Source organism: Molossus molossus, unplaced genomic scaffold (assembly GCF_014108415.1).
Source record: "Molossus molossus isolate mMolMol1 unplaced genomic scaffold, mMolMol1.p scaffold_m16_p_18, whole genome shotgun sequence".
Taxonomy (NCBI): domain Eukaryota; kingdom Metazoa; phylum Chordata; class Mammalia; order Chiroptera; family Molossidae; genus Molossus; species Molossus molossus.
In genome coordinates this window covers 28,339,990-28,366,788 of record NW_023425353.1, presented here as the reverse complement: position 1 = coordinate 28,366,788, position 26,799 = coordinate 28,339,990, and the positions used below count along the sequence as shown (strand labels likewise).

The 26,799-nt window shown below is 46.5% G+C and overlaps 1 protein-coding gene across 1 annotated transcript; it reads right to left on the bottom strand.

The window, feature by feature from the left end:
- Positions 1 to 4,637: 4,637 nt before the first annotated feature.
- Positions 4,638 to 5,999, bottom strand: TRH (thyrotropin releasing hormone). The gene is made up of 2 exons (XM_036267610.1): positions 5,786 to 5,999; positions 4,638 to 5,158 (listed from the first exon to the last, which is right to left on the bottom strand). Exons 1-2 carry the CDS (start codon positions 5,997 to 5,999, stop codon positions 4,638 to 4,640), a joined length of 735 nt encoding a protein of 244 aa, XP_036123503.1.
- Between the last annotated feature and the right edge of the window lie 20,800 nt (positions 6,000 to 26,799).

Here is a 26,799-nt window from a genome sequence, read left to right as displayed (position 1 = left end):
CACACTGACTAGCTGCCACCCACACGACCCCAACCAGGGCCGGGAACAAACTGCAACCGAGATACGTGCCCTTAGCGGGAACTGAACCCAGGTCTCTCTGGTCCGCGGGCCGACACTCTAACCACTGAGCCAAACTGACCAGGGCATGAATGAATCTTAAGACATTATGCTAATTGGCAGAAGACAGGACAAGAAACCGCATATTATATGATTCTATTTGTATAAAAGGACTAGAAAAGGCAAAAACTTTTAAAATCTGCACCTGAGGATTATTTTTATTGATTTTTATTGTTTAAATGTTTTTATTGATTTTTAGAGAAAGTAGAAGGGAGAGAGAGAGAAAAAGACATCCATGTGAGAAAGAAACATCAATTGGTTGCCCCCCATACATGCCCCGTCTAGGAGTGAAACCCTAAACCTAGGCATGTGCCCTGACCAGGAATTAAACCCACAAACATTTGGTGCACGGGATGACGCTTCAACCAACTAAGCAACCCGGCCAGGGATAAAAAGCAAATTTATATAGAGAATATAGTTGGTGGTTGCCTGGGGCAGACAGTGAGGAGAAAGAGTAATTGTAAATGGGCAAATGGGGTTCTGAAAATGTTCTAAAACTGATTTATGGTCATGGTTATAATACTAGGTAAATTTACTGAAAATTATTGAATTGTATACCTGAAATGAATAAATATTATAATATAGAAAATAAAGTTTTTAAATAATAAAAATAAGTTGCTTAAAAAGAAAAGAAATAAAAGGGGACATACTACAGTAGCTGTGAAGCTGGCCAGAAAGCTGTTATTAGCAACTGACTCTAGATATTCCCAGAGTTGGACACCAGAAAACTGCTGCAGAAACACCACGCAGCAGAAACAGTCAAAGCAGCCTTCTGTTTTATTTTTTAATTTTATTTTTGTTACAGATGTTTCTCCTTTTTTACCCCATTGACACCCTCCTCTTCATCCCCCACCCCCACCCCATCCCCGGTTTTGTTGTCCATGTCCATTGGTTATGCATACATGCATATATGTTCTGTGGTTTATCTCTTCCTACCCTCCACCACCCCCTTTTCTGAGGGTTGTCAGTCTCAAAGCAGCCTTCTAAGTCTCACATGAGAGTGTCTAGCTGCAAGAGAGTATGGGAAATGTAGTCTTTGCTTTCCAACCTCCACAATACAGAAAACCACCTTAGCAGGCACTGTGGGGAATATGAGAAGTAGGAGAAAAGAGGGCTTTAGGCAGAGGGAATAACATGAACAAAGACCCTAAGATCTGTTCAGGAAACAAAAAAGAGGCCCCTTACCCTGGCCGGTTTGGCTCAACGGTTAGAGCATCGGCCTGCGGTCCCGAGAGACCTGGGTTCGGTTCCCTCTAGGGGCATGTACCTCGGTTGCAGTTTGTCCCCGGCCCTGGTTGGGTTGTGTGGGTGGCAACTATTCGATGTGTCCCTTTCACATCGATGTTTCTCTCTCTCTCTCTCTCTCTCCCTCCCACTCTATCTGAACAAAATATCCAAAAAAAAAAAAAAAAAAGAGGCCCCTTGGGTGGGCCATGGGAAGGAGTTTGAATTTTATCCTAGGTGAAATGGAAGCCACTGAGAGGCCTTAAGCAGGATGGTTGCCATGGTCAGATTTGTATCTCAAGAAGGTCCCTCTGGCTGTGCAGGACAACAGTGGAAGCCAGAGACAGTGAAAAGGCCACTGTAGTCTTTTCTTTTTTCTTTTTCTTTTTTTTTATTGATTTTAGAGAGAGGAAGGGAGAAGGACAGAGAGATAGAAACATCGAAGAGAGAGAACATCGATTGGCCGCCTCCTGCATGCCCCCCACTTGGGATTTGGCCCACAGCCTGGGCATGTGCCCTGACTGGAAATCGAACCAGCAACCTCTTGGTGCATGGGTCGACGCTCAGCCACTGAGCCACACCAGTCGGGTAGGCCACTGTAGTCTTGAGATGAAGGATGATGGTGTCCAGGAGCAGGGTGGTGGCAGAGGACCTGGAAGTAAATGGGTAGATTTGAGGTGTGTCTAGGACATGGTAAAAATTGGATGATAGGAGATCAGAGGCATAGTTTCTGACTCTTGAGCTTAGAAAAGTCGCCTTACTTCTTTTTTAGTTACTTTTCTATAAACTGGGGATGACTATAATGGGTAAATTCATTCATTCAACAGATAGTCACAAATTACCTACTATGTGCAGTGGATGTAAAAGTGCTTTTCCCGATGTCTGGCCCCAGAAGAAATACTTGGGAATTTTTTTTTTTCTTTTATCCTTCAAAACTAACCCAAGTGTTCCTTTCCCCAGAAAGGCGTCCTCAGTTCCACCTCAAAACCCACTTTTTTAATGCTTCTAGGCTGTGACAATTAGAGTGACTGTGTGGGATCTGGACTGAACCAGGATGAGGGGGAGAACAGGATAAGGCACAATACCTGGTCTAAACAACGGGGTGGTGGGAAGTGGTGGGGAGGGAGGGTCCACAACACGCCAAATTTCAAATGTTAGCAACTCCAAGATCGTGTTATTTCTTTCCATGGGGCCTTTGTTAATGCTCTTTCCTTCTGCTCAAAATGTTTTTCCTCGTATTTATCCTTTGGTTCAACTTGGATGTTTCCTCCTCCAGAAAGCCTACTTTGCCCAACCATCCCTCATCCATGTTTTCCTTGTGTGCTTTGCTCACCAAAATCAATACTTCTCACACTAATTGGCCATCATCTGTTTACTTCTCTGTCTCCCCACTGGATGGGGACTCCCTTAAGGGGAGGGAGCCTGGAGAAGTCAGGCTAGGGAACTAAAATAGAAGTGACTTGAAGCTTTCAACATCCATTCAACAAATATTTATGGAGCACCTACTTTGTGCCAGGCCCTGACCTAGGCAGCTTTGATGAAGGCAGAAACATATGCAAAGAGAAAGATGAGAAGGACTTTAATGGAAAGAGAACAATTTATGTTAGTCAGAATTGGCCAAGTTTAGCTACAATAACAAATAAACCCTTTAATCCCAGTGACTTAATACAATACAAGTTTATTTCTTGCACATAAGAAGGCTGACGTGTGTGAACAGGGCCTAACTTCTGTCTGGTGATTCCAGGGTCTGGAATCCCTCTGCCATTTCAACATGTGGTCTCCCAGGCTTTGGTGGCAGGAAGAAAAGGGTAAAGAAAGTTCATGGATTCTAATGGTCTCAGCCCAGGAGTGACACCCGTCCCTTCACAGCCCATTGGCTAGGGCTAGTCATATGACTCCACCCCAACTGTGAGGGAGGCCGGGAAATATAGGGAAACACATAGACCATCTCTGCCACAGCATCTTAGTCTGAGCAAAAGTCATGTGTGTGAGAGGGGATACAGGGAGCAGCACATAGGCTTAAGAATAAAGCCATAATGCCTGGCATTGACTCACAATAAAGCCCCAGTAACTGGAATTTTGTTGTTGGTTTTGTTTTTTATTTTTCTGCGATTGAATTTAAGTGCCTTTAGATGACCTATTCAGTTTGCCCCAGTCCCCACTACTCCTTCTTGTCCTGCACCCAGCCTGCCTCCCTCCCTGGCCCCAGAAGTCCCCTGGTTTGAGTCAAATGGGTTTCAGAGTCCCTGTTCACCTCCCAAGCTTGTTCTGAGATGGGGGCAGTGGAGAGGACTTTTCATCCCCAGGGTCCTTAGTTCCCTTCTTAGCAGAGCTGGGGAGCTCTAGTCCTGCCCCCTCCCCCCCCTTTATTGATTTTAGAGAGAAAGAGGAAGTAATAGGGAGGGAGAGAGAGATAGAAACATCAATGAGGGAGAACATCGATTGGCCCCTCTTGATGCTGAAGAGAAACCCCACATCAGCTGAGACAGAACCACAACCACAGAGCTCCATGATTATCTAGATGTGTGTTTTATTATCTTTAGGATAATTGTTATTGACAAGGAGAAGGTGTCTAGCAGGTTATATACAAGCCATAACATCCAGGATGATATTTACATATTCCCCCACACACATTTATCCCACAACTTCCAGGGTGATGTTTACATATCCCCCACACACATTTATTCCACAGCTACCGCACAACACAGCACCACAGGGGATCTCCACCTAAAATGCTTCTCACAAGCAGAACACAGCTGTGGATCAGGTGCTCACACACACACACACATGCACACACACACACACACACCCATTCAAGAAACCCAAGAAGGAGAGGAGATCCTGGGTTCTGGGGGCAAGTTTACATGTGGTGAATTCTGACACATGGGGTGGGGGATGGAAGCTAGATTTGGACATCACTGCTTCAATTCACCCCTCCTTGCTTGCCCCAAAGGCATTCTGCCCCTCTCTGGGAATCCCTTAGAAGACACAGAAGGGTCATCTTAGCCAGGGCTAAGGCAGGGGAGCAGGCCTGCGGGGTGGGAGAGGGTCTCTGGGATCTGACCCCTTGCCAGTGATGCAAAGTGGAGTAATATGGGGTTTTAACTCATGGGATGGCTTTCTCATGTCCCTGAAGGAGAGGAGCAAGGCCAGGGATTTGGGTGTGTGCATACAGGGGGGCTCAGGTCTATGATCAGGGATCTAAGAAGGAGGAAAAGAAGGATCACAAAGGGATAGGGCACACAAGGGCTCAAGACATTCTCAGACCCCAAACTCAACTTAATGAAAAACTGGGCTCACTTTTCCAGGGGCTCCCTGGCCCAGGCCACCCGCCGCCCAGGGTGCTGCCGCTTCTCTTCTGACCCCTGGCTCCTGCCCAGGTCATCCAGGAGCCCCAGCAGGAGGCTGGCTTGACCACAGGCTCCCTGGAGCCCACATGGGCCTCCCAAGGCTCTCTTGCCAGGATGCTGGCGTTTCTCAGGCATCAGCTCTCCCTCCTGCTCCTCTTCTTCTTCCTCCTCCTCCTCTTCCCAGTTCCTTTGGGCCTTGGGATCCACTAGCCTTCTGCCTGGGTGCTGCCTCTTGGTGAAAGTATACTCCAGCCAGGAGGAGCGCCGGCCAGGGTGCTGCCGTTTCTGTTGGGTAACATCCACTGACCACATAGCTGCATCCTCCCGCCGGCCTGGGTGCTGCCGTTTGTGGGGCCCCACAGCCCCTCCCTCTTCCTCCTCCTCTTCAACTCCCTCTTCTGCCTCCTCCTCTCTTTTGCCTGGATGCTGACGCTTGGAGAGCCAGTTGGACTGAAAGACCTGGGACTCTGTGGAAGGAAAGAGGCCAGTGATGGACCCCCTGACCCCTGAGTGCCTAATCCAGCTTTCCTCCCAGTCAAGGTAGAAATTCCTGCAGCACTCACCCAGGGGTATGGCCTTGCATCTGTCTCTGAGGACTCACAGACACACTCACACAGATGGTCAAAGACATGACTTCTAGTTCCAATCCAACTCTGCCACTCTGCTTAAGTGACCATAAAGCAACTTACTCAAACTCTCTGAGCCTCAGTTTTCTTCTGTGTAAAATGAGGATAATGACAGTACCTGTCTATAAGTTTGTTAGGAAGATCAAATAGTGTGACAAGGTGTTTGAAGTGTTTAGAACAGTGAGTACCTGGCATATATTTGTCTCATAAGTAGTAAACACTCAGACTCTCTCTCCCCAGCACAGAATCTTCCCCACCGAAAGTATGCTTTCTGTGAAATATTCCCCGACTGAGATGCAAGAGGAATCTGGTCCCAGTAAAGGGTCAACCAAGGACCCTGCGGAGGGTGTGGCCAATAAGAGTTTCTGAGCAACAGGTTAGATTACCAAGTCGCCCCCTCTCTTCTGCTCTGGGTTCCCCCCAGCCCTCTCCTCAGCCTCATCTCACTCGGACAGCCCCGCCTCTCACCTGACTCACGATTTCCCTGGTCCCCTCGCAGCCGCTGGAGGTCCTCCCGGAGAAGGAGGAGGCGCTCAGTCTGACGCAGGAGGGCGTCCAGGCCAGGGTGTTCTGCAGCCACCGCAGCCTCCTGCTGGTCCATCTCGGGCTGTGCGCGGCCTCCAGGGACACCGGTCAGGGTCAGGGTCAAAGCTATGGCGAGCAGCAACCAAGGGCCAGGCATCGTGGCGTCTGGGGTCGGGAGGACAGACAGCATAAGCGCGCTGAGCCCCCCTCCCAGTCCGCTGCATCTCCTTCTCTCCTGTCTCAGCGGGTCCCTGAGACCAGAGTAACAAACCCTTTAAACTATACCTTTCGGGAGCAGGGCCACCTGCCACCAGGGAGTAGAGGGGCTGGGGCAGAGGGAGGATCTGACTCCAGCTCTAGGTGTCCTCACCCATAGAGAAGCTTGGAGCGCCTGCCCGCGCCCAGTTCTGCCTGCACCAGCCAGGAGGCTGTGGGAACCCGGTTGCCACCGCCACTGCTCAGTGTTCCTCGGAGCTGGGGCAGACCTTGCAGGAGTATAACCAAGTCTGCAGCGCCAGGATGCTCACTGCCGCGCCTCAGGCTAAGGTTCTTCCCAAGGTTCCCAAAGCTACATTCTAATTCCAACACTCCTTCGCCAACGTTCTAATTCCAACGCTAAGATCCTATTTCTAATGCTAAAATTCTATGACTAAATTAGGAATCGAATTCTGACGCTAAGATCCTAATTTCAAAGTTAATTACAACGCTAATTTCTGGCGCAGACACTGAGATTCTAAAGTCAAATTCGATTCTAAATTCGATTCGAAAATTCAGTTTCTAACGTCGGGATTCGAATTCGAATTCCCGGGCTCTCACGCTGCCGCCCTGACTGCCGAGTTGCGACTCAGGGTCCCGGCGCGGACCTGCTGCTGGCTGCCAGGCAGTGCTGGGTTAGCAAATCTTTCATGCGACGCCCAGATGCCGGGACGTGAGTGCAAGGCAGCGACTGCCACTAGTGTACCAGAGACAAGGAAGACCGGTACGAACGCAGCGCCCCACCTGCGTGCAGATGCAGCGGCTTCTCCTGGGACGCACTGGAGAGGGAGAGGAGGGGGCCCCCTTTCCCGGACCCCGCCTGCAGGAGGAGAGGGACGAAGGTGGTTACCTGCGGGGCGAGAGCTCCGCGGGACCGGTCCGGGATCCTGGGGTGGCTAGTCCCAAGTTTCAGGGTATGGAGGCTGCGGGTCAGGAGTTCCAGAGCGCTGGCAGGACCGCGGACACCAGCGCCCGCTGCTCCGCGGGACGCTGCTTATATCCGCTCCAGGCAGCGGAACGGGTGAGGTCAGCGGGGAGGGGTCGCGGCCACCGGGAAGGGGTGCTGACGGCAACCAGCTCCGCTAGTACCCCGCCCGCCGGCCCGCCTGCCTTCGGGCTCCACCGGAAATCTGGGGCGGGGGTGGTGAGGAGGGAGGGAGAGTGAGCTGACACAAGCTGCAGGATGGGGCGCTGGTGCGGGGTCACTTCTGTACCCAGCTCTGAAGGTCGGTTGTCTAAGAGAACATTCGTGTAGCGGACAAAGAGTCAGAGAGACACAGAGTCACACAATCAAAAAGAGATACATGGGAGAGAATAGGAGATCAAGACTGAGAGATGCATACAGAGAGAAACAGAGAGATACAGAGCAGATACACATCAAAGAGACAGAAAGACACAGAGATGGAGACAGAAAGGGAGAAAAGGAGGAAGAAAGAGGTAGAGTGAGAGAGGGAGAAACTAGGGGACAAGTAGGATCTGGGTTCTGATCTTAACTGCGTCACCTCTAGCAAATGCCTCCCGCTCTCTGGGCCTCAGTTTCCTCATCTGTACCGTGGGGGAGGAGGACAGTTTTCAGAAAGCCAAAACTGGTAATCTGTGGGTCACCACCAGTTTACAGATTGTTTTGTATGACTCTACAGTTTTTGTTGTTTTTTTAAACTCTGAATAACCAACATTTAAAAACCAGGAGAACTCAAGAAAAATGTAGATTTATGACTTTTCCTTTTTTTTATTATTAATTAATTTATTTATTTTTGTTACAGATGTTTCTCCCTTTTTCCCCCTTGGTTCCCCCCACCTTCTCCCTCCCCGCCCTGTGCCCAGCTTTGTTGTCCATGTCCATTGTTCATGCATACTGCATATAAGTTCTGTGGTTTACCTCTCCCCCACCATCCCCTCTTCTGGGGATTGTCAGTCTGTATTCCACTTCCATGTCTCTGGGACTACTCCATTCTTCAGACTGTTATGTTCATTATATTCCACAACTAAGTGAGATCATATGATATTTGTCTTTCTCTGCTTGGCTTGTTTTGCTTAGCATAATACTCTCCAGGTCCCTCCCTGTCGTCTCAAAGGATAAGAGATCTTTCTTTCTTATAGCTGCATAGTACTCCATTGTGTATATGTACCACAGTTTTTTTTTTTATCCATTTGTCTACTGATGGACATTTGGGCTGTTTCCAGATCTTAGCTATTGTAAATAGTGCTACTACGAACATGGGGGTACATATATTCTTTCTGATTGGTGTTTCAGGTTTCTTAGGGTATATGATTTATGACTTTTCTTGAAAAACTATTAGAAAAGAGTGGACCTACACTTACTCCTGACAACAGCCAGCTGGAGCTGAGCCTGGCTGCCCCTGGTCACCACACTCTCCACCACTCCTTACTGTCTCCCAGTGTGTTGCCCCAATCACCAAGAAAGGACATTGGAGTTTGTGGTGGACTCTGGACCAGAAATCTGTTGGGGTCCACCTTACCCCAAGCAGAGAAGCAGGAATGTTGACAGAAGGAAAACACAGAAGCCAGGGAATGGAGCTTGTTCCCCAGTACTCCCCAAAGTTATAGGATACCTTGGAAGAGAACTCTTCCACATCTAGTCCTGGTCACAGCCTCCAATCTGAAGCATTTAATGGCTCCCTTGTCAGTTTTTGAGACACAGAAGTTAGCCAAGCCCACTTAGAGGGAACCACGTTTTAAACAGAATAGTATCTGTGAAGGTGTCTCCTACCTCTGGAAAATTCTAACATTATTTTGTCTCCACACCAGCCTAATACTTTCAGTATCTATTGTATGCCCAGACCATGCTAGTGGTCTAGCAAGGGATTCCAAAAAGTTTAATTATTATACCTTCCCTTGGTAGAGCACCCAACCTTCCTGGCACGTCCACTATCTCATTGCATTCTCACATCACCTGGCAAGATAAACAAGGTCAAGACTATTAGTCCCACTTTACAGATAGAGACACAGAGGCCTGGGAAGGCAGAAAGATTTTTTTTTATCCTCACCCAAGGACATTTTTCCATTTTTTGTTCAAATAGAGTGGGAAGGAGAGAGAGGAAGAGAGAGAGAGAAACATCGACGTGAAGGGAGACATCGAGTGGTTGCCTCCTGCATGACCCAACCAAGGCCGGGGACAAACTGCACCCGAGACACGTGCCCCTAGCGGGAACCAAATCCGGGTCTCTCTGGACCGCAGGCCAGCGCTCAAACCGCTGAACCAAACTGGCCAGGGCAGCAGAAAGATTTTGAAGGGTAGAAGGGAACTTTCAGATTACCAGCTAGAGTCCTCTCCTCATTTTTTTGATTAAGAAACTAAGGCCTGGAGAGATGGCCTGAGTGGCTTCCCAACTTCCAGACACTTTTTGCCCCCAAGTTCAGATGGTTGACTGGGGTAGATTACAAACCTGAAACCCCAGGCTTGCTCTTCCAGCCAGACTCCATAATTTGAAGAATTGCCAAACTAGCTAAGCATTTAGTCAGACCGACAAACAGACCTGTTATCTTACACATACAATGGTGGAAGTGGGAATTGATACAACCTCTTTGAGTGGCAACCTGAAAATTTAAACACATAGGTACCTTCCATAAGACAATTCTATTTCTCAGAATTCATCCCATAGACACCCACACCTGTGCCTGAGGTTGTGCACCCAGGGTATATTCAGTGCAGCATGGTTTACAGAAGCCCATACTAGAAACAGCTTGGGTGTCTGTCCACCAGGAGATGTCTGCTTCAATCAACTAGGGCCCATACAAAACTGTGGGGTACTATTGTAACTTTAGAAGAATGCAGCTGTTCCATGTGTACAGATATGGAACAAGCTCCAGGAAAAAAGTGAGAAAAGCAGAGCGGAGAACAATGTGTACATTATGTACATCTGTGTGGTGGTGCAGGAGATGGGCCGGTGTGTTGTAATACAGGGACTCTGTTGGGGTGCACAAGCACAGTGCAGAAGGGGAGCTGGGGAGCCCAGGCAGAGGAGGATAGTGCAGAGGGGCTTGCTTAATGCTGTTTGAATTTTTTCTCTGTGCAGCATTACCTAATCATAAACCAACAAATAGCACCCCAAAAAAACTCTCCCTGAGACTGAGGCTTGGGAGTGATAAGTGTGGATGGATAGAAAAGTTGCCTGGTAGAGAGTGTGGTGGCGGGAACATCGCCCCCTGGTGCGCCCATTTGATGCATTTATATAATCAGGGATTTGAGCTGCCTGTAAGGAGAGTTCCTAGACAGCTGGGGAAGGGAAAGGGAGTTCCCACATAGCTCAAGGGGCCAGAGAAGATGATACAGGCATCTGAAGTGTCCTCAGCAAGCCAACTCTCTCCCTCCCTCCCTCTTTCCCCCTTTTCCCTCTCTTCCTCTGTCCCTTGTCAAATATTCACTAGTAGGTAACAGGACCTGTTCTAGACCTTGGGTACTGTATTGACCATGTGTTTTGGATGCTTTGACCTCTGGGGTCTTGCCAACTCTGGAGAGACTGCCTATCCCAGAGTTAGCCAATTCCTAGAGATAAGAACTCACCTGGAAGTACCTTACATATTCAAACAAACCAATCCAGAGTCCATAGCCCTACCAATCTCTAGGCTACTATCTTCTTGCCCTAATCACCCAGGGCCAGGTATTAGGCAACTAGGGAAAGCCCCTATGCCCCAGAGCTCTCTGAAATTACAGAAACTAGCCAATTCTAAACCGTCTGACCCCATCTGGTCCATTCCTTCCTGCAGAAACCGCAGTAAAGGATCTTGCCCATCTTTCTCCCCACTCCCTGATCCCCATATGGCCCAGCATGGTATGGTTTGCACCCTCCTCTTAGGAACAATGAGTAATAAACTATCTTTCCAATAGCAGTCATCTTCTGATCCATTGGCCTCACCATGTCTGAATAATAATAAAATCTACATTAAAAACAGGGAGCTGAGCCCTAGCCAGGTGGCTCAGTTGTATTGGAGTGTTGTCCTGTACACCAAAATGTTGCAGGTTTGATCTCTGGTCAGTCAGGGTGCATATAGGAGGCAATCAATAGATATTTTTCTCTCACTTTCTCTCGCTCTTTCTCTTCCCCCCTCTAAAAAAATCAATAAAAGCATATCTTTAGGTGAGGATTAAAAAAAACAAACAGGGAACTGAGAGTCCAGTCATTATGTTGCATATTTTATACTTCTTTTTTTCCTCTGACAATACAAATATGTTTGTACTGTAGTTGCTTATCAGATTAATACGGCTATGCTTTTGAAAATAAATAATGGGATAATTTAACGGCGAGTTTGTGCACTATTTTTAACTCCCAGTGCCCATCCCCACCACAACACACACCACACACACACACACACACACACACACACACACACACACCTTCCTGCAGGAGGAGTGTTGAGTTTCTGGGTGGGCTCTGATGTTTCAGACCCAGCTTCCCCTAAATTCTCTCTCAAAGCCCCTCTGCTCCCTGTTCAGAAATGTCCCTCAGATTATTTTAGGATCTTTATTAACCCTGAGCTACAGAAGGGCCTGGAGCAGCCCCTCTCAGCTTACCTTTCAATTTAAAAAATGTTTGTATTGATTTTAGAGAGAGAGGAAGAGAGAGGGAGAGGGAGAGAGAAATGTCGATATGCTGCTTCCCCCACGAACCTGCAACCCAGGCACGTATTCTGACCAGAATCGAACCAGTGACCCCCAGTGCACCAAGTGAGTCACACCTGGCAGGGGCATATCTCGGGCATATCTCTCTCTCTCTCTCTCTCTCTCTCTCTCTCTCTCATCTCTCTCTTGGTACGTGTTCCTAGTGGGAACTGAACCTGGGACTTTCTGGTCTGCAGGCCAACGTTCTAACCACTGAACCAAACTGGCCAGGGCTCTCTTTCTTTTTTTAATGGGTTTTTTTTTTTGGTTTGGTTTGGTTTTTCAATCCTCACCCGAGGATATTTTCCCATCTATCTTCAGACAGGGTGGCAAGGAGAGAGAGAGAGAGAGAAACACCAGTGTGACACATCGACTGGCTGCCTCCCGCATAGCCTCGACCGGGTCCAGGGACCAAACTGCAACAGAGGTACATGCCCTTGACCAGAATGGAACCCACAACTCTTCGGTCTGCAGGCTAACTGCTGAGCCAAACTGGCCAGGGCTTTTATGGTGTTTTATAAAATTAAACTTTCTACTTTGAGATCATTATAAATTCACATGGAATTGTAAGAAATAATACAAAGAGATCGTGGGTACCTTTCACCCAGTTCTCCTAATGGTAACATCTTGCAAAACTATATAGTACAATATCACAATCAGGATGTTGACACTAATACAATCCTTTGATCTTATTCAGATCACCCTAGTTTTTACCTGTACTCATTTGTGTGTGTGTGTGTACGTGTGTGTGTATATGCACACACACATGTATGCGGTTTGTTCTATGGAACTTTATCATGTGTAGTTTTGTGTATATACCACATGGTGGCTTTTTAATTACAAAAACCGGTATCTTTTATATACTCAGTTCTGTCCTTTACAGTCGTTTTTATTGTCAAAATAAAGAAAGCCTTCTTTCTTCCAAGATCATACAACTATCTCAGGAATTCAAGAAGATGAATCCATTTCGTGTCTGCCCTTTCTCTATCGAAACCTGCTCCAGGTATCTCTCTAATCCAGATTCCCTCTTACCTATCAACTGTGTTGATGCTGAATCCACTGGAAACTTTGCAGTTCTCATTTCAATCACTGATTTATTTCTTGATTCAACAAGTATTTTCAGTATATGCACAGGTGTCAAGTATGGTTCTAAACCTGGGGTGCACAAATGGTGTAGGTTGGGGGTAGTTACAAGATTAGAAAAAGGATTCTAGCCAGTTTGGCTCAGTGGTTAAAGCATCAGCCGGCAGACCAAACAGTCGGGAGTTCGATTCCCAGGCAAGGGCACATGCTGGGTTGCCAGTTTGATTCCCTGTCCCCATCAGGGTCATGCAGGAGGCAACCAATTGATGTGTCTCTCTCACATCAATGTTTCTATATATATATTCCCCTCCCTCCCTTCCACTCTATCTAAAATAGAAGTCAATGGAAAAAATCCTCGGGTAAGGATTTAAAAAAAGAAGAAGAAAAAGGTAGGAAGGGATCAGATCTTATGGGGACTTGTTGACATGGAGAGTAAGGAGTTTGGTTTATTCTCAAGACAATGGGAAAATAGAGGGTTTAAGGCAGAAGAGAGATGTGATCTGATTTAATCTCTCAGACCATCCTTCTGGCTGCTCCATCCCTCTGGCTGCTTGGTGAATGATACAGGGGTAAGAGGGAAATACCCAAGCCAAGTGAGAAGTCTCCAGGAAACCTTTGCCCCTGCCTCCCTCACCCTTTTCTGTTCACCTCTCCTCTTGGGCTCTCCTACTCTGCCTGCCTGGGAAGTGAGTGTGCTCCACCAGGCTCTCACCCCATGCACCTCCCCCAGGTCTCTTTGTCCCCTACACTGTGCTTGGCCATATGCAGATGCCTCTCAAATCAGCTTCTCCATAGAAAACTGCACAGTCTTCAGAAAGAGCCCCCTCCCTGGGAGAGTTCCCTTACCAGCTGCAAATAAGAGAAAACACAACCTAAACTGGCATAAGCAAAATAAAAAGGGGATATAATGCTACATGTAACCAACAGCATAGACTTAGGACTAATTGCAGGTATGCCAGGATCCTAAGGCTTGAGTGGCGCCATGAGTAGTCTGTCCCTTTTTTTTTTCATTTGTTATCTCTACTTTCCTCTAGGTGGTTTCATTCTCAGGTTGACTGTTCTCAAAGGTGAAGTGGCCATAGGCATTCCCAGGATCACATTTTCCCAGCAGAGTTACCCTAAAAGCAAAAGGTTCCAGGGTCAGCTCTCCTTGGTCCAGTGAGTCACATGCTCATCCCTAGACAGGTCCCTAAAATTCAGATTGGCCAACCCTAGGGCTGGGGGGCGGGGGAGGGTGGCACGGTGTATAGAGTCAATCTCATCTGAACAGCATGGACTGAGGAGCTCCTCCAAAGGCATATTGGGGTTCACCTTCTAAAAGAGGAGCTGAATGCCGAGCTGGTACAACAGCACAAGTGTCCTATGTACCCATGGCATGGATGAGGAAACCAAGACTCAGAGAAGGGATAGCCTTGCCTGCGTCCCTCAATGAATTAGCAACAACCTCAAGACCAGTGCCCTACCCAATGTCATTTCTTCACACTGCCTGGGTCAAGATTTACTCTAAAAAAACTAAAAGTCACCAAACTCTGGCTAGAAAAGCGGGTTCTACCTTTCACCCCACATCCCATCCCTGTCCCCAGGATCTTGTTCTGGTCTTGGTGGCCATAAATTGCCATTAAGAAAGTATCATCTTTTCTGGAAACTTTGGTGAATCTTTCCCCCAAATGACATTAAGCCTCTGAGAAACAACCCTCTAATGGAGAGATTTCAGACACTGTGATGGGCAGGATTTACTATTTGGATCCCAAGAGGACACCTGGCAACTGCTACTTTGATTACATGTAGGCCACCCTTGGTCACTGTCCAGGTGCCAGCAAAGAAGAGCTGACTCAGTCTATTCTCTCCAGGAGCCTTCAATCCACACATGTTTTTTAAGGGCCAACTACGGCCCTGGCCGGTTTGGCTCAGCGGTTGGAGCGTCGGCCTGCGGTACAGAGAGACCCGGGTTCGGTTCCCGCTAAGGGCACGTACCTCGGTTGCAGTTTGTCCCCGGCCCTGGTTGGTCGTGTGGGTGGCAGCCACTCGATGTGTCCCTTCACATTGATGTTTCTCTCTCTCTCTCTTCCTCTCTCTCCCTCACGCTCTATCTGAACAAAAAATGGAAAAATGTCCTCGGGTGAGGATAAAAAAAAAAAAAAAAAAAAAAAAAAGGGCCAACTACGTTCAGGAAATGCAATCAGTGTCATAAAATACAGGGGGAGCAAACCTTGTATGATTCCATGCTGCTTGTAGGATGAAATCCTTAACCGGACATTCAAGACCCTTTATAATTTGGGCACAATCTAGGCTTCTTTCCTGACAGCTCTCCCCTGACTCCATGTCCAGATCCCTCCCAACATCAACCAATGAAATCCATTTTACAGCCATTCTGTGCAATTCCACACCTCCTTGTTTTTGCCTCTCTCCTTAACCCCTGCCACCCGTGAGCCACTTACTCATTGTTTTGTTTTGTTTTTAATCTTAACCTGAGGATACTTTTTTCCTTCAGGTAGAGTGGAAGGGAGGGGGAGAGAGAGAGAGAGAGACATCGATGCGAAGGGGCACATCGACTGGCTGCCTCCCACAAGACCCCAACCAGGGCCAGGGACGAACTGCAACCAAGGTACGTGACCTTGACTGGAATTGAACTCGCGACTCTTTGGTCCATGGGCCGACACTCTAACCACTGACCCAAACCGGCCAGGGCCTACTTACTCATTCTTTTAATTTATATATCTTTCTTTAATTTATATGTTGATTTTAGAGAGAGAGGAAGGGAGAGGGAGAGAGAGGTAGAAATATCAATGAGAGAGAGCATCAACTGGCCACATTCTGCATGCCCCCCACTGGGGACTGGGCTCACAACCTGGGCATGTGCACTGACCAGGAATCGAACCCGCGACCTCTTAATGCATGGGTCGTCGCTCAACCCACTGATCCACACCAGCCAGGCTATACTTACTCATTCTTAAGAGCCTATTGCAAATGTCCATTAATTAATTAGTTCATTTATCCTTTCATTTGTTCATTCAATAAACATTCCCTGAGAAGATAATGTGTTGAGTTTTAGGCTCACTGAGAGGATCCAGACAGGAACACTGCTGTAAAGATGTGAGCAGTCCTGCCTGGCCAGTGTAGATCAGTGGATTGACTATCGTCCCATAGACTGAGAGGTCCCAGTTCAATTCCTGGTCAGGCACATGCCTTGGTTGCAGGCTCAATCCCCAATAGAGGGCATGCAGGAGGCAGCCAATCTATGTTTCTCTCTCACATTGATGTTTCTCTCTCTCTCTTCCTCTCTAAAAAAAAATAAATAAATAAATAAAAATGTATTTAAAAAAAAGATGTTAGCAGTCTGGGAAGGGAGAAGGATTGTTCACATAAATCACATTACAGTGTACCATGTGCTCAAAGGCCCTGGGGCGGGGCAGTGGGCATAGATCCAGCCTGTGGGGTCAGGAATGACTTGTTGGACAAGTCTTGGAGTTACTTTGGATGAAAGGGCACGCCGGGAGGGATAGGTGCCCATCACATTTTCTCTATTTCCCCAGCCTTTATCAAGTACAACTGGGTATATCCCTATTCCTTATTTGTTATCTACCTTCCACACCAGAACTTCAGCTTCATGTGGAGAGCTGCTTGTTCCCTACTATTTCTCCAGTTCCTGGCACATAGATGACACTTAATAAGGAGTTGTTAAATGATGACTGTCATAAATAAATGCATTTAGCCTAGAGCAAGTGAGCACAAGCTGCCTGGCCCTGTCTTTTGAGGTGAGAGAGCACAAGAGTAGACTCCCCCTATCACCTCTAGACAACACATTAGAGTCAAGATGTTAACCAGATGGAGAAATAGACAAACTAGGGAGAAGTCTTGGAGGTGTTCAAGGAGAGACCTGAAGGCCAGAGCAATCAAAGAAAGCTTCTTGGAGGCAGAGGGGCAGAAGTCAGGCCCTGTAGTATGGGGAGAGTCAAGACAAGCAGAATTGGAAGCAGATGAAGTCAATCAGATCGACTTTCCTAAGCAGAGCTGCCTGGTCCCCTGCCCCTCCTCCCTAGAGCAGTGTGGTCCAGAGATAGATAATGTCCAGAGACTGTTGTGGCTGCTGCTCACTCACTGTGAGATTCCAGGCAGAGTCTGCCCCTGTCTGGGCTCAGGGCCAAGCCAGGCTTCCACACTCAGTCTAGACTGACAAGCCGAAGCCATGAACCCCCACCAACCCAGAACCTGTACCCACCATGAGTTCTTACATTCACGCTGAGAGGACAATTTCAGGTCAGTGTGGGCCAGATTGCTTCCAAAGAGCAATTTTCTGCCCAGCTGGAGATTGCTAAGAGGAGCTCATGCTCAGGGTGGGCACTGGGGGCTGCAGGGACACTGCCCTGTCACAGGGCTGGCACGGAGCTGGATGAAAGGAGAGATTTCTGAAGTGTGTTGTCTGATGTATTCAGCTGGCATGGACAGGTACATATATGTGTTTGTGCACATATCTCTGCTTGTGTGTTCCTATGCACAGTTTATGTGTATGGTGTACACACATTCATACATATCTATGCCTTGTGTGTACATGTGTACATGTGTATATGCCTGTGTAGTATGCACGTGTGCAATGCATGTGTGTTTGTGCCCATGTATACAGGTCAGTGTGTACATGTGTGGCACATGTATCTGTGGCTTAGTTTGGGGCAGGGTCTAGTGATCATCTTCAGTCTAGTTGGTCACCAGTGACCCTATCTAGTTAGGAAACATGGCTCTAGGTCTAATGTTCCACCTGTGAGTAGGACACCTTCACTGCCTCCTTCAAAACTTACCTGTTTGCTCTTCCATTCCCTGTTCTCTGTAAATTAATTTCATTAACTTACCAGTTAGTCTGGTAAATTAATATGCTACCACAACAGAAGGAATCTCCTTGAGGACAGACTAGGTGTGTGTTCATCTGCCACAGAGCTTAGCACACAGTGGGTGCTGAGGAGAAGATGAACACTGGAGAGGGACAACAGAGGACTGGTGTACAGAAACCAACTCCTGGATGCCCTAAACACATTTTCTCAATTCACACAGCCCTATGAAGTCACAATGACCCTGCTTATTTAAAGAAACAAAGGCATGTAACAGAGTTATACACTTGGAATCTATATAATCTTATTAACCATTGTCACCCAATAGATTTAATTTTAAAATAATAATAAATAAATTTTATTTTCCAATTACAAAATAAATAAAGAAAATAAAGAAACAAAGGCTCAGAGAGGTGAACTAACTTATTCAAAGTTACACAGCCAGAAAATAGAGGAACTTACTTGGATTTGAACTCAAGTATGTGTTACTGCAAAGTTTTGTTCCCTCTACCCCACTGGAACAGAATATACTCAGATGAAGATAACTAATGTGTCAAAATGATGATGACTACAGAGAATTTTTTTCCTTTTGTAAAATTCTCTTTATGTTTTGGTTATATCTTCTCACTAAATTAACGAAACTTTTATTTTTAATAGAAAGTATTTTGAAGGAACAAATATCTGAAGCCACCCTTCAACCCAGTAGCTGATGTCTTAAAGCCCATAATAAAGAAAGTGAGACTCTGACTTTTGAAATATCATGATGCTTATCTTTGGATCATCTCCAGAGGATATATGCTAATTCTAACGAGGACGGAAGTGCTTTGGGTGGGCTGGGGTAGGGGTGGGTGATAGATGGCTTGCTGCCTATGAGCTGTAGTCACTGGTGGATCAGACACCTCCTCATCCATCAGACCCACTAGAGATAACAAGTCCCCACCCCTTCTATCGCCTCTCTTGTTACAGAAGAAAAATGATAACCAACTCCAAATCTCCTTGCTCATTTAGACATATTTATCTCGTTGTCAGCCACAAGTAAGCTCTATACCAATGTCCTGAGCTAATTAGAGCTTGTTCTCAGAATAAATGGAGTCCACACCCTGAATATTGCAAGTGGGGAAGTAGTTATTAATCTGCTACTAACACTGGGACATGAGTCAGGTGACAACAGGTGGAGGGGAAGCAGCCCAGTGAGTGCTGACAGAAACCTTCAGTTTGGCCCAGCAAGATGCCTGCTGCCTCTCCTGAGAATCCAACTGTTCCTTCTCATTGTCCCCTGAGAACTACTTCTTGGTGTGGAGTGAACGCCATAGTCCTTTGGCTGCCTGCATCCACCTTTGGACTTCCAGTCAGCAGAAGGACCCCTCTTTCCTTCTGGGGAATAACCTCATCCCTACCCTGTGTGGCCTCGATGGGATGCCAGTCACACTGCCCACCTACCAGTACAAAGGATCAGCGTGTGGTCCAAGTTTCACCTAGGGAACCCACTCTTTCCTGGGACTTAGACTCTGGGTGGAGAGATGCCAGAGTCGTTGGGAGAACATTTGTGCCAGTAGCAGCAACAACACTGGGAAAAAATGGTTGAAAAGTGCCTGCTGCCTGGACCCTTGCAAGGCCTTCCTATTGGCCTCAAGCCTTTGGTCTTCCTGGGGAGCAATAAATCCCTTTTCAGCTAAGTTAGATAGAGTTGGGTTCTGTTGTTTGCAATTCTGACTGATAAGACCTGCTCCTTTGTACTGTGATCTCATGAGATCTCCTGGCTGTGATTTCAGGAAAGAGAGACAGAGGGAGGAAAGTGGTTGGAAGGGGAATGCTGCGGACTGGGGAGGGGAAGGAGGTACAATTGGGGCAAATGGATGTCAAGGACAACAAGAAAAAATATCCCACTTAGGGGCCCAAAGGTACCAGAAATGTTCTCTACAGGATCATAAATTATCACACAAGAAACTTGGAAGAAAGTCTCCTTATTCCTGTTTGTATTTTTGTCTGGTCAGCCTCAAGCACCCTCTCTTCTTATAACAGGAACCTTGGTTTATAAAGGAGAACCTGTTGGTGTGGGGGGGGCTGGCACCACCTTGGGACCAAGGCCTGGCCAGTCAGGGTGTGAGTCTCCCCAGCTACACAGATTGGTTCAAGGACAAATATCTGGCCAAGCTGGACCAATAATACTCAAACATGAAACGTTTACTGAACCTATGTGGGAAGAGGTGTTCTTTTCATGCTGCGGTTGTGGAATGTAGGCCCAAAACCACTGGGGGTCATTTTTGCCACCTCATGGAAAGATTCTGCTTGTGAACATTGTCACCACAAAGTTAATTGAACCAGGAAACAGAAAGTAACTGGTATTTCATGACATTGTTTGGACATATCACTGGATGGAGCTATGTTTAAGTCAGTTTGGGCTGTTCTTTCTGTTACTTGAAACCTGATGACGAACAGATGGAACTCAAATTGGTGAAGGGATCCCAGAGTTGGGCTATGCCTTATCCCATGCCAGGGTGGGGAAGAAGGACCACATAACAAAGCAAATTCCCCTCCTTTAGCCTATGCTCAAACTCTGAAGTCCTGTGTGTGAGTACGAGTACCAGTTCAGCCACTAGTTCACTGGGGGCCTTAGGTACAGTGTTTAACATCTCTAGGGCTCAGTTTTCCTTTTGTAAATTGAGAATGATAATAATGCTTCAACATTAATAATAAGTTTTCAACCAACCAATTGTTTTTTTGTTTGTTTGTTTTGTTTTGTTTTCTATACTCACCCAAGGACATATTTATTGATTTTTAGAGAGAGAAAGGGAGAGAAAGAGAGAGAGAAACATCAGTGTGAGAGAGAAACATTGATCGATTGCCTCCTGTACGACTGACAGGGGATCAAACCTGCAACTTAGGTAATGTGTCCTGACCGGAAATCAAACCTGCCGTCCTTTGGTATATGGGATGATGCTCCAACCAATTATTTACCACATGCTAGTTTGTATACAAAGTGTTTTCCGTGCATTATTACATTAAATCCTCATTAAAATTGAGTGATGTAAGTATTATGGTTATTCTCATTTTACAGAAGAGAAAGCTGAGACCCAGAAGGTTGGAAAACTTGTCCAAGGTCACCAGGTGAAAGACCAAGTCTTTGACTCTTAACCACAATGTTACACAGCCTCTCAGATGTTGAAAATGCAGCTAGCCATGAGGGAGCAGGGTGCAGGCAGCTTTGCTCTGCCTGCGGGCTCACTAAGACCCATCTGCTTTTTGAGCTATTGTACACCTTACAGGGGGAGCTCCAATTCCACCTGAGAAGTGTCCTTATGAGGAAGTGACCCAAAGTCTCATGAGTGTCTGAGAGGACAAAGCAAAGTCAAGGTCATTGTAAGGTTAGTGTCATGGGATTCATCCTGGCCCTGTGGATGACATCTGAACTGGATTTTCAAAAGATGGGTCATTTTCCCTGGTCCATATATGGCCAAAGGGAGTTTAGAAAGAGGAAGGGAGAGAGAGATAGAAACATCGATGTGAGAGAGAAACATCGATTGGCTGCTTCCTGCATGCCCACTACTGGGGATCAAGCCAGCAACCCAGGCATGTGCCCTGACCGGGAATCGAACTGGAACCTCTCAGTCCATGGGCTGATGCCACACCAGCCAGGCTTTTTGTTTGTTTGTTTTTAATATAGAAAGCTTTTAAGAATAATAACACTTGAAGGGATTAATTGAATGAATGAGTCAAAGAGTGAGTAAATAAGTGATTAAATCTATTAATGAGTAAGTGAATCAATGAGTGACTGAGATAGAAGTCAACATATGTTTCTCCATAGAGCTCCAGGGCAGCTGGGAGACAAGGCAAAAACAATATAAACAACTAGAAAATAGTTATGTGCCAAAATACATATCATGTGTCATGTAGGAGGATGTCTCTATGAACTGGAGATGTCTAGTCAAAAACTTGAAGTGGGGCTGGTCAGGACCCTAAATAATGGGTAATATCAGAACAGCTGGAGAAGAGGGGTGCATAGGGCTCTCAGGAGGGAGCACCGTGCGCAGGTGGAGGAGTGGAGCTGGCCAAGGGTAAGACTCACTTCCTCCCTGCGGATACACCTATCACTCACCATTTCTGATGCCTCCATATCATTTAGCCAGGATTCACTTGTGGGCACAGATCTAGGACACAGATTCTGGGGGGAGAAATCACAAGTAAGGGCTGCTCTTAACTCTAGCCCACAGCTGGGGCAGAGAGGTGAGCCAAAGCCATCTATCACAAGCATCATGAGTCTGGCCATGCCAAAGGCCGAAACTGGGTACATCTCCAGGGCTACTCTGAGGGCCCATCTGGCTACAGCAAATAGATTTTCCTTTATTGGTTTTGGGGCCAGAGAGCTATTCAGGACAATCATGAATGATGCTCAGATAAGCAAGGGCTTTTGAGGATGGGGACAGGGCCACAGAAAGGACTCTGGAATCTCACAGACCTGGTTTTCACTCCTAGGCCCACTACTACCTTGATATGTGACTGTGGGCAACTAAATGTCTCCTCGGAACCACAGGGGCAGTGAGACATACCTGACAGGATGTTGCAAAGAAATTTGGAATATGCCTCACATCATGCTTGCCTGTAACAGTAGGTATTATAAATGACTGTTTGTTTGTTTGTTTTTTGGTTAATCTGTGGACATTTTTCTATTGATTTTTTAGATAGAATGGAAAGGATGCAGGGGGAGAGAGAGAAAGAGATACATCAGTGTGAGAGAGACACATCAATTGGTTGCCTCCCACGCGACCCTGAATGGGGCTGGGGATTGGACTTGAAACCTAGGGACATGTCCTTGATTGGGAATTGAACTTGCGACTCTTCGGTCCGTGGATTGATGCTCTAACTGCTGAGCCAAATGACAGCTTTTTATTTTCTGACTTTTCTCCAATGGGCACTTTTGTCATCAGACACAAATATCATTAATTAAAAAAATAAAACAAAACAACAAGAGTGTGTCTCCTTATGGTCTAGGGAGAAAGTGTATTGGTGAGAGTCCTGCCAGGAAATACATGGCACCCTCGAATAGTTTGAGGATGATTTAATAAAAGGGCTATTTATAAAAGTATGTGCAGGGTGCACAGGGATAGTGCAGTACCCAGGAAAGGGTGAGAGGAGACTTGTTGCACCTCAAGAGGAAGCAGCAGTTACCATAACCCAGAGTAAGAGGGGGCTGGATGGAAAGGGTCTTGACAGAAGCTGTAGCCTCCTCCACAGAGAAGGAGCCAGGGAATTAAATACTACTACAGCCTCTTTTTTCTCCCACCTTCTGATCTCCTCTGAGAATCACTATTGATTGAACCCAACAAAAAACCAGGGGCTAAAGGAGCCATTGATAAATGTTGTCTTGCCCTGGTCAGTTTGGCTCAGCAGCTGGAGCATTGGCCCATGGACCAAAGAGTCACGGGTTCGATTCTGGTCAAGGGCACATACCTTGGTTGCAGTTCAGTCCCTGGCCCTGGCCAGTCGATGTGTCTCTTTCACATCAATGTTTCTCTCTCTCTCTCTCTCTCTCTCTCTCTCTCTCTCTCCACCTCCCACTCTACCTGAAGATAAATGGAAAAAGATATCCTTGGGTGAGGATTAAGAAAAAAAGTTGTCTTTCCAGGCCTGGAGCAGGGTGGGGAAGGTGCGAGAGTGGATCTAGGGAGGTCAGATAGATCTAGCACAAAGAGTTTCTAAATGCCTTGTTCATAATAAACTTGAAGACCATTCCTTGTAAACATGCTCTCAAGCACCCTCTGCCACAATATAAGCCCAGCAATTACAACCAATGTTCCACAGTGCAGAGAGTAATGCAGTGATGACAACATTCTGATGAACAATGAACTTGATCTTTTCAGGTACGCAGCCTGGGGTGGGTATGGGACATTAAGACGCCCGCCGCCTGTTCTAAGGGGAAGGGTGTGGCTGGATGATGTGTGACAATACTGAGGATGCAATTCACACTGAAGATGCCCCATGATTGATGAGCCAGTGACTTCAACAGGGAAATTAAAAGAAATTAAAAAAAGAACGTTTAATAAATTCTAGCTGGAGTTATGCAGAGAGACAAGCCCTCCCTACATTATTACTGACAGTCATTTTTCAGTTTGTATCCAGAAAAGTCACAAATGGATTCACTGCAACTGTCAGGATGATAGGAATTCAGGTTTGAAGCACCCTTTACAAAGTCCTGACACATTCACTCTGGACTTGGGATGGAGGGCTGAGTGCCGAGCTGCCTTGGCCAGGTCATAGCTACCAGGCTGGTCCATGCTGGACAGAAGCCAGGTTGCCATCTCCTAAGAGGGAGTAAAGTAAGCAAGACATGGGGTGCTGGAAAGATGGTGAAAATGTCACATATTCAGCATACACAGATGTATACATGTGGAGACTAATATGGGTACTCAGATACACACAAGGACACATATAAAGATACCAAAGATATATAGATACACATGGAGACATACAGAAACACAAGACAGACACACAAAAACATACAAGGTTACACGTGGATGCACAGAGTCCCAGATAAAGAGGTAAACGCATTCAAAGACACGCGGAGGGCCATGAGGACTGAATGGGACAATGACATCAAGTTCCAAGTAAGGGGTTTGATGGGCAGGACATCTACTGTCTGTTGCTTCTCTATATCAAAAAGGCAGGGAAGTCCATTAACAACATAATGAACTATATTTTATTTTATTTTATTTTTTTAATCCTCACCCAAGGACACTTTTGTTTTTTTGCATTTATCTTCAGACAGAGTGGAAGAGAGAGAGGAAGGAAGAGAGAGAGAGAAACATCGATGTGAGAGAGACACATCGAGTGGCTGCCACCCACACGACCCCAACCAGGGCCAGGGACAAACTTTAACTGAGGTACATGCCCTTAGCAGAAACTGAACCCAGAACTCTCTGGTCCGCGGGCCGACGCTCTAACCGCTGAGCCAAAACACCCAGGGCATGAACTATATTTTAAACAAAAGAATGGCTAGTGGTCCAGAAGGGACTACCCCGGGTCTCAGCCAATTGAACAAGAGTCGAGCTCAAAGTGGGGCCACACTTACAACTCGCTGACCACCTCTGTCTCCAGGCCCAGAATTCAGTTTTTGTGGTCAAGCCCCTCAATCCCACTCTACCTCATCTCTAGCACTCCTCCCCCAATATTTCAACTCCAGTCCTACAGTTTGCCCAATTTCCTAGACATGCATGTTGTTCCTGCCACCAAGCCTTTATCTGTGCCATCCTTTCCACTGAGGATGCTTATTTCTTCCCTCTGCCTCTACAAATCATATACCTCCTTCCAGCACTTGAGTCCTACTTGTCCAGGAAGCTCTCCCTGATAGCACTGACCCCTCTCTGTCCTGCTCTATAAATTCATGAGTTTTCCTATCCTTCCTTCACACCTGAGGCTCAGAGAGGTGAAGTGACTTGCCTAGGATCACACAACTCAAAAGTGGTAGAGCTGGGATCTGAACCTAGGTTTAACTGAATCCAAAGCCTGGCCTCTTTCTACCATACTCTCTAAGGCCTGAGAGTGGAGGCTACACTTCATGCATATTTAAATAGTTTCCAGTGTTTCATGATTATAAATACTGCAATAATCTTCACACTTTAGATTATGTCTTTAGTATGAATTCTCAGAAGTAAAATTAATGGTCAAGGTATGTCTTAGTCTTCTTAAGCGGCTATAATAAAATACCATAGACTGGGTAGCTTATAAACAACAGAAATTTATTCCCCACCGTTCTGGAGACTGGAAGTCTGAGATCATGGTGCCAGTATGGTCAGGTGAGGGTGCTCTTTTAGATTGCAGACTTCTCACTGGGTCCGCACATGATGGAAGGAGGCAATGGAACTCTGCAGGGGTCTCTTTTTTAAGACACCTTCTGTTGAAGGACTCCACAGAGAAAGAGCCAGGGAATTAAATACTACAGCCTCTTTTTTTTCTCCCACCCTCTGATCTCCTCTGAGAATCACCATTGGCCGAACGCAACAGAAAACCAGAGGCTAAAGGGGCCATTGGTAAATGTTGTCTTCCCAGGCCTGGAGCAGAGTAGGGAAGGTGGGAGAGTGAATCTAGAGAGGTCAGACAGATCTAGCACAAGGAGATTTTAACTGCCCTGCTCATTTTAAACTTGAAGACCATTCTTCGTAAACATGCTCTCAAACCCCCTCTGCCACAAATAGGCCCAGCGGTTACAGCCAATGTTCCACAGTGCAGAGAGGAATGCAGTGATGACAACATTCTGATGAACAATGAGCTTGATCTTTTAAGGTACATATCCTGGGGTGGATATGAGACAATTTCATTCGTGACAGCTCCACCCTCATGACCTAATTACCTCCCAAAGGGCCCGTCTTCTAATACCATCACATTGGGCATTAGGATTTCAACATAAGAGTTGAGGAGGGGCACAAATATTCAGACTATAGCAAGGTGTATGAGTGTTTGTTCATCTAACAGATATTTTTCATCACTTCCATTGTTACCAGTCTGGTCCATACCATCATTATTGTACACCTGGATGTCTGCAGAGATCTCTTAATGGGTTATATTAACTCCCCACTTTCTCTGGTGGTAATTGAGAATTGGTTCCAATTCTCCACCCTTTCCTCCACCACACCCTTGCCAAGACTTCATCATGGATGAAATGGGTTTCCCTGTCCCTTAACTTTGGCCTTGGCCATTGACTTGCGTTGGCCAATGGAACAGAGCAAAGTGGGCCAGTTCTAAGCCTGAGACTTGCCTTCTTATGCCTCTGCCATGACCATGGAAACATGCCTTAACTTATCCACTGCTCTTGGGAGAAGGATGAGAGACATGTGGATCAGAACCACCCCAACTGCACACCTGCAAACATAATCATGTTTTAAGCCACTGAGTTTTGGGGTGGTTTGTTATATAGCATTATTGTGGCAAAAGCTAACAGATATACCCCCTTCTAATCTATTCTCTGGATACTTCCAGAATTCTTTTTAATCTTTTCTTTCATATAATTTGTGTTTTGTGTGCTAACCTTTTACCATTAATCTGCCTATCCACACCAAAGCCTTGCCACTCGATGCCCCAGGACCCCAGGACCCTAGGAATGAACTGAGGATACAGAATGAAGAGGTGACTAATCTGACCACAGTATTCCCAGATCTCTTCCAAGTTCATTAGGGTGGACCATGGCC

What these genes read in the sequence shown, in the direction of transcription:
- TRH (XM_036267610.1), bottom strand. Translation starts at nt 5,999, where the DNA reads ATGCCTGGCCCTTGGTTGCTGCTCGCCATAGCTTTGACCCTGACCCTG. An exon ending in CCAGGGAAATCGTGAGTCAG is followed by an intron (nt 5,159 to 5,785) that starts GTGAGAGGCGGG and finishes TTCCTTCCACAG; the next exon opens with AGTCCCAGGTCTTTCAGTCC.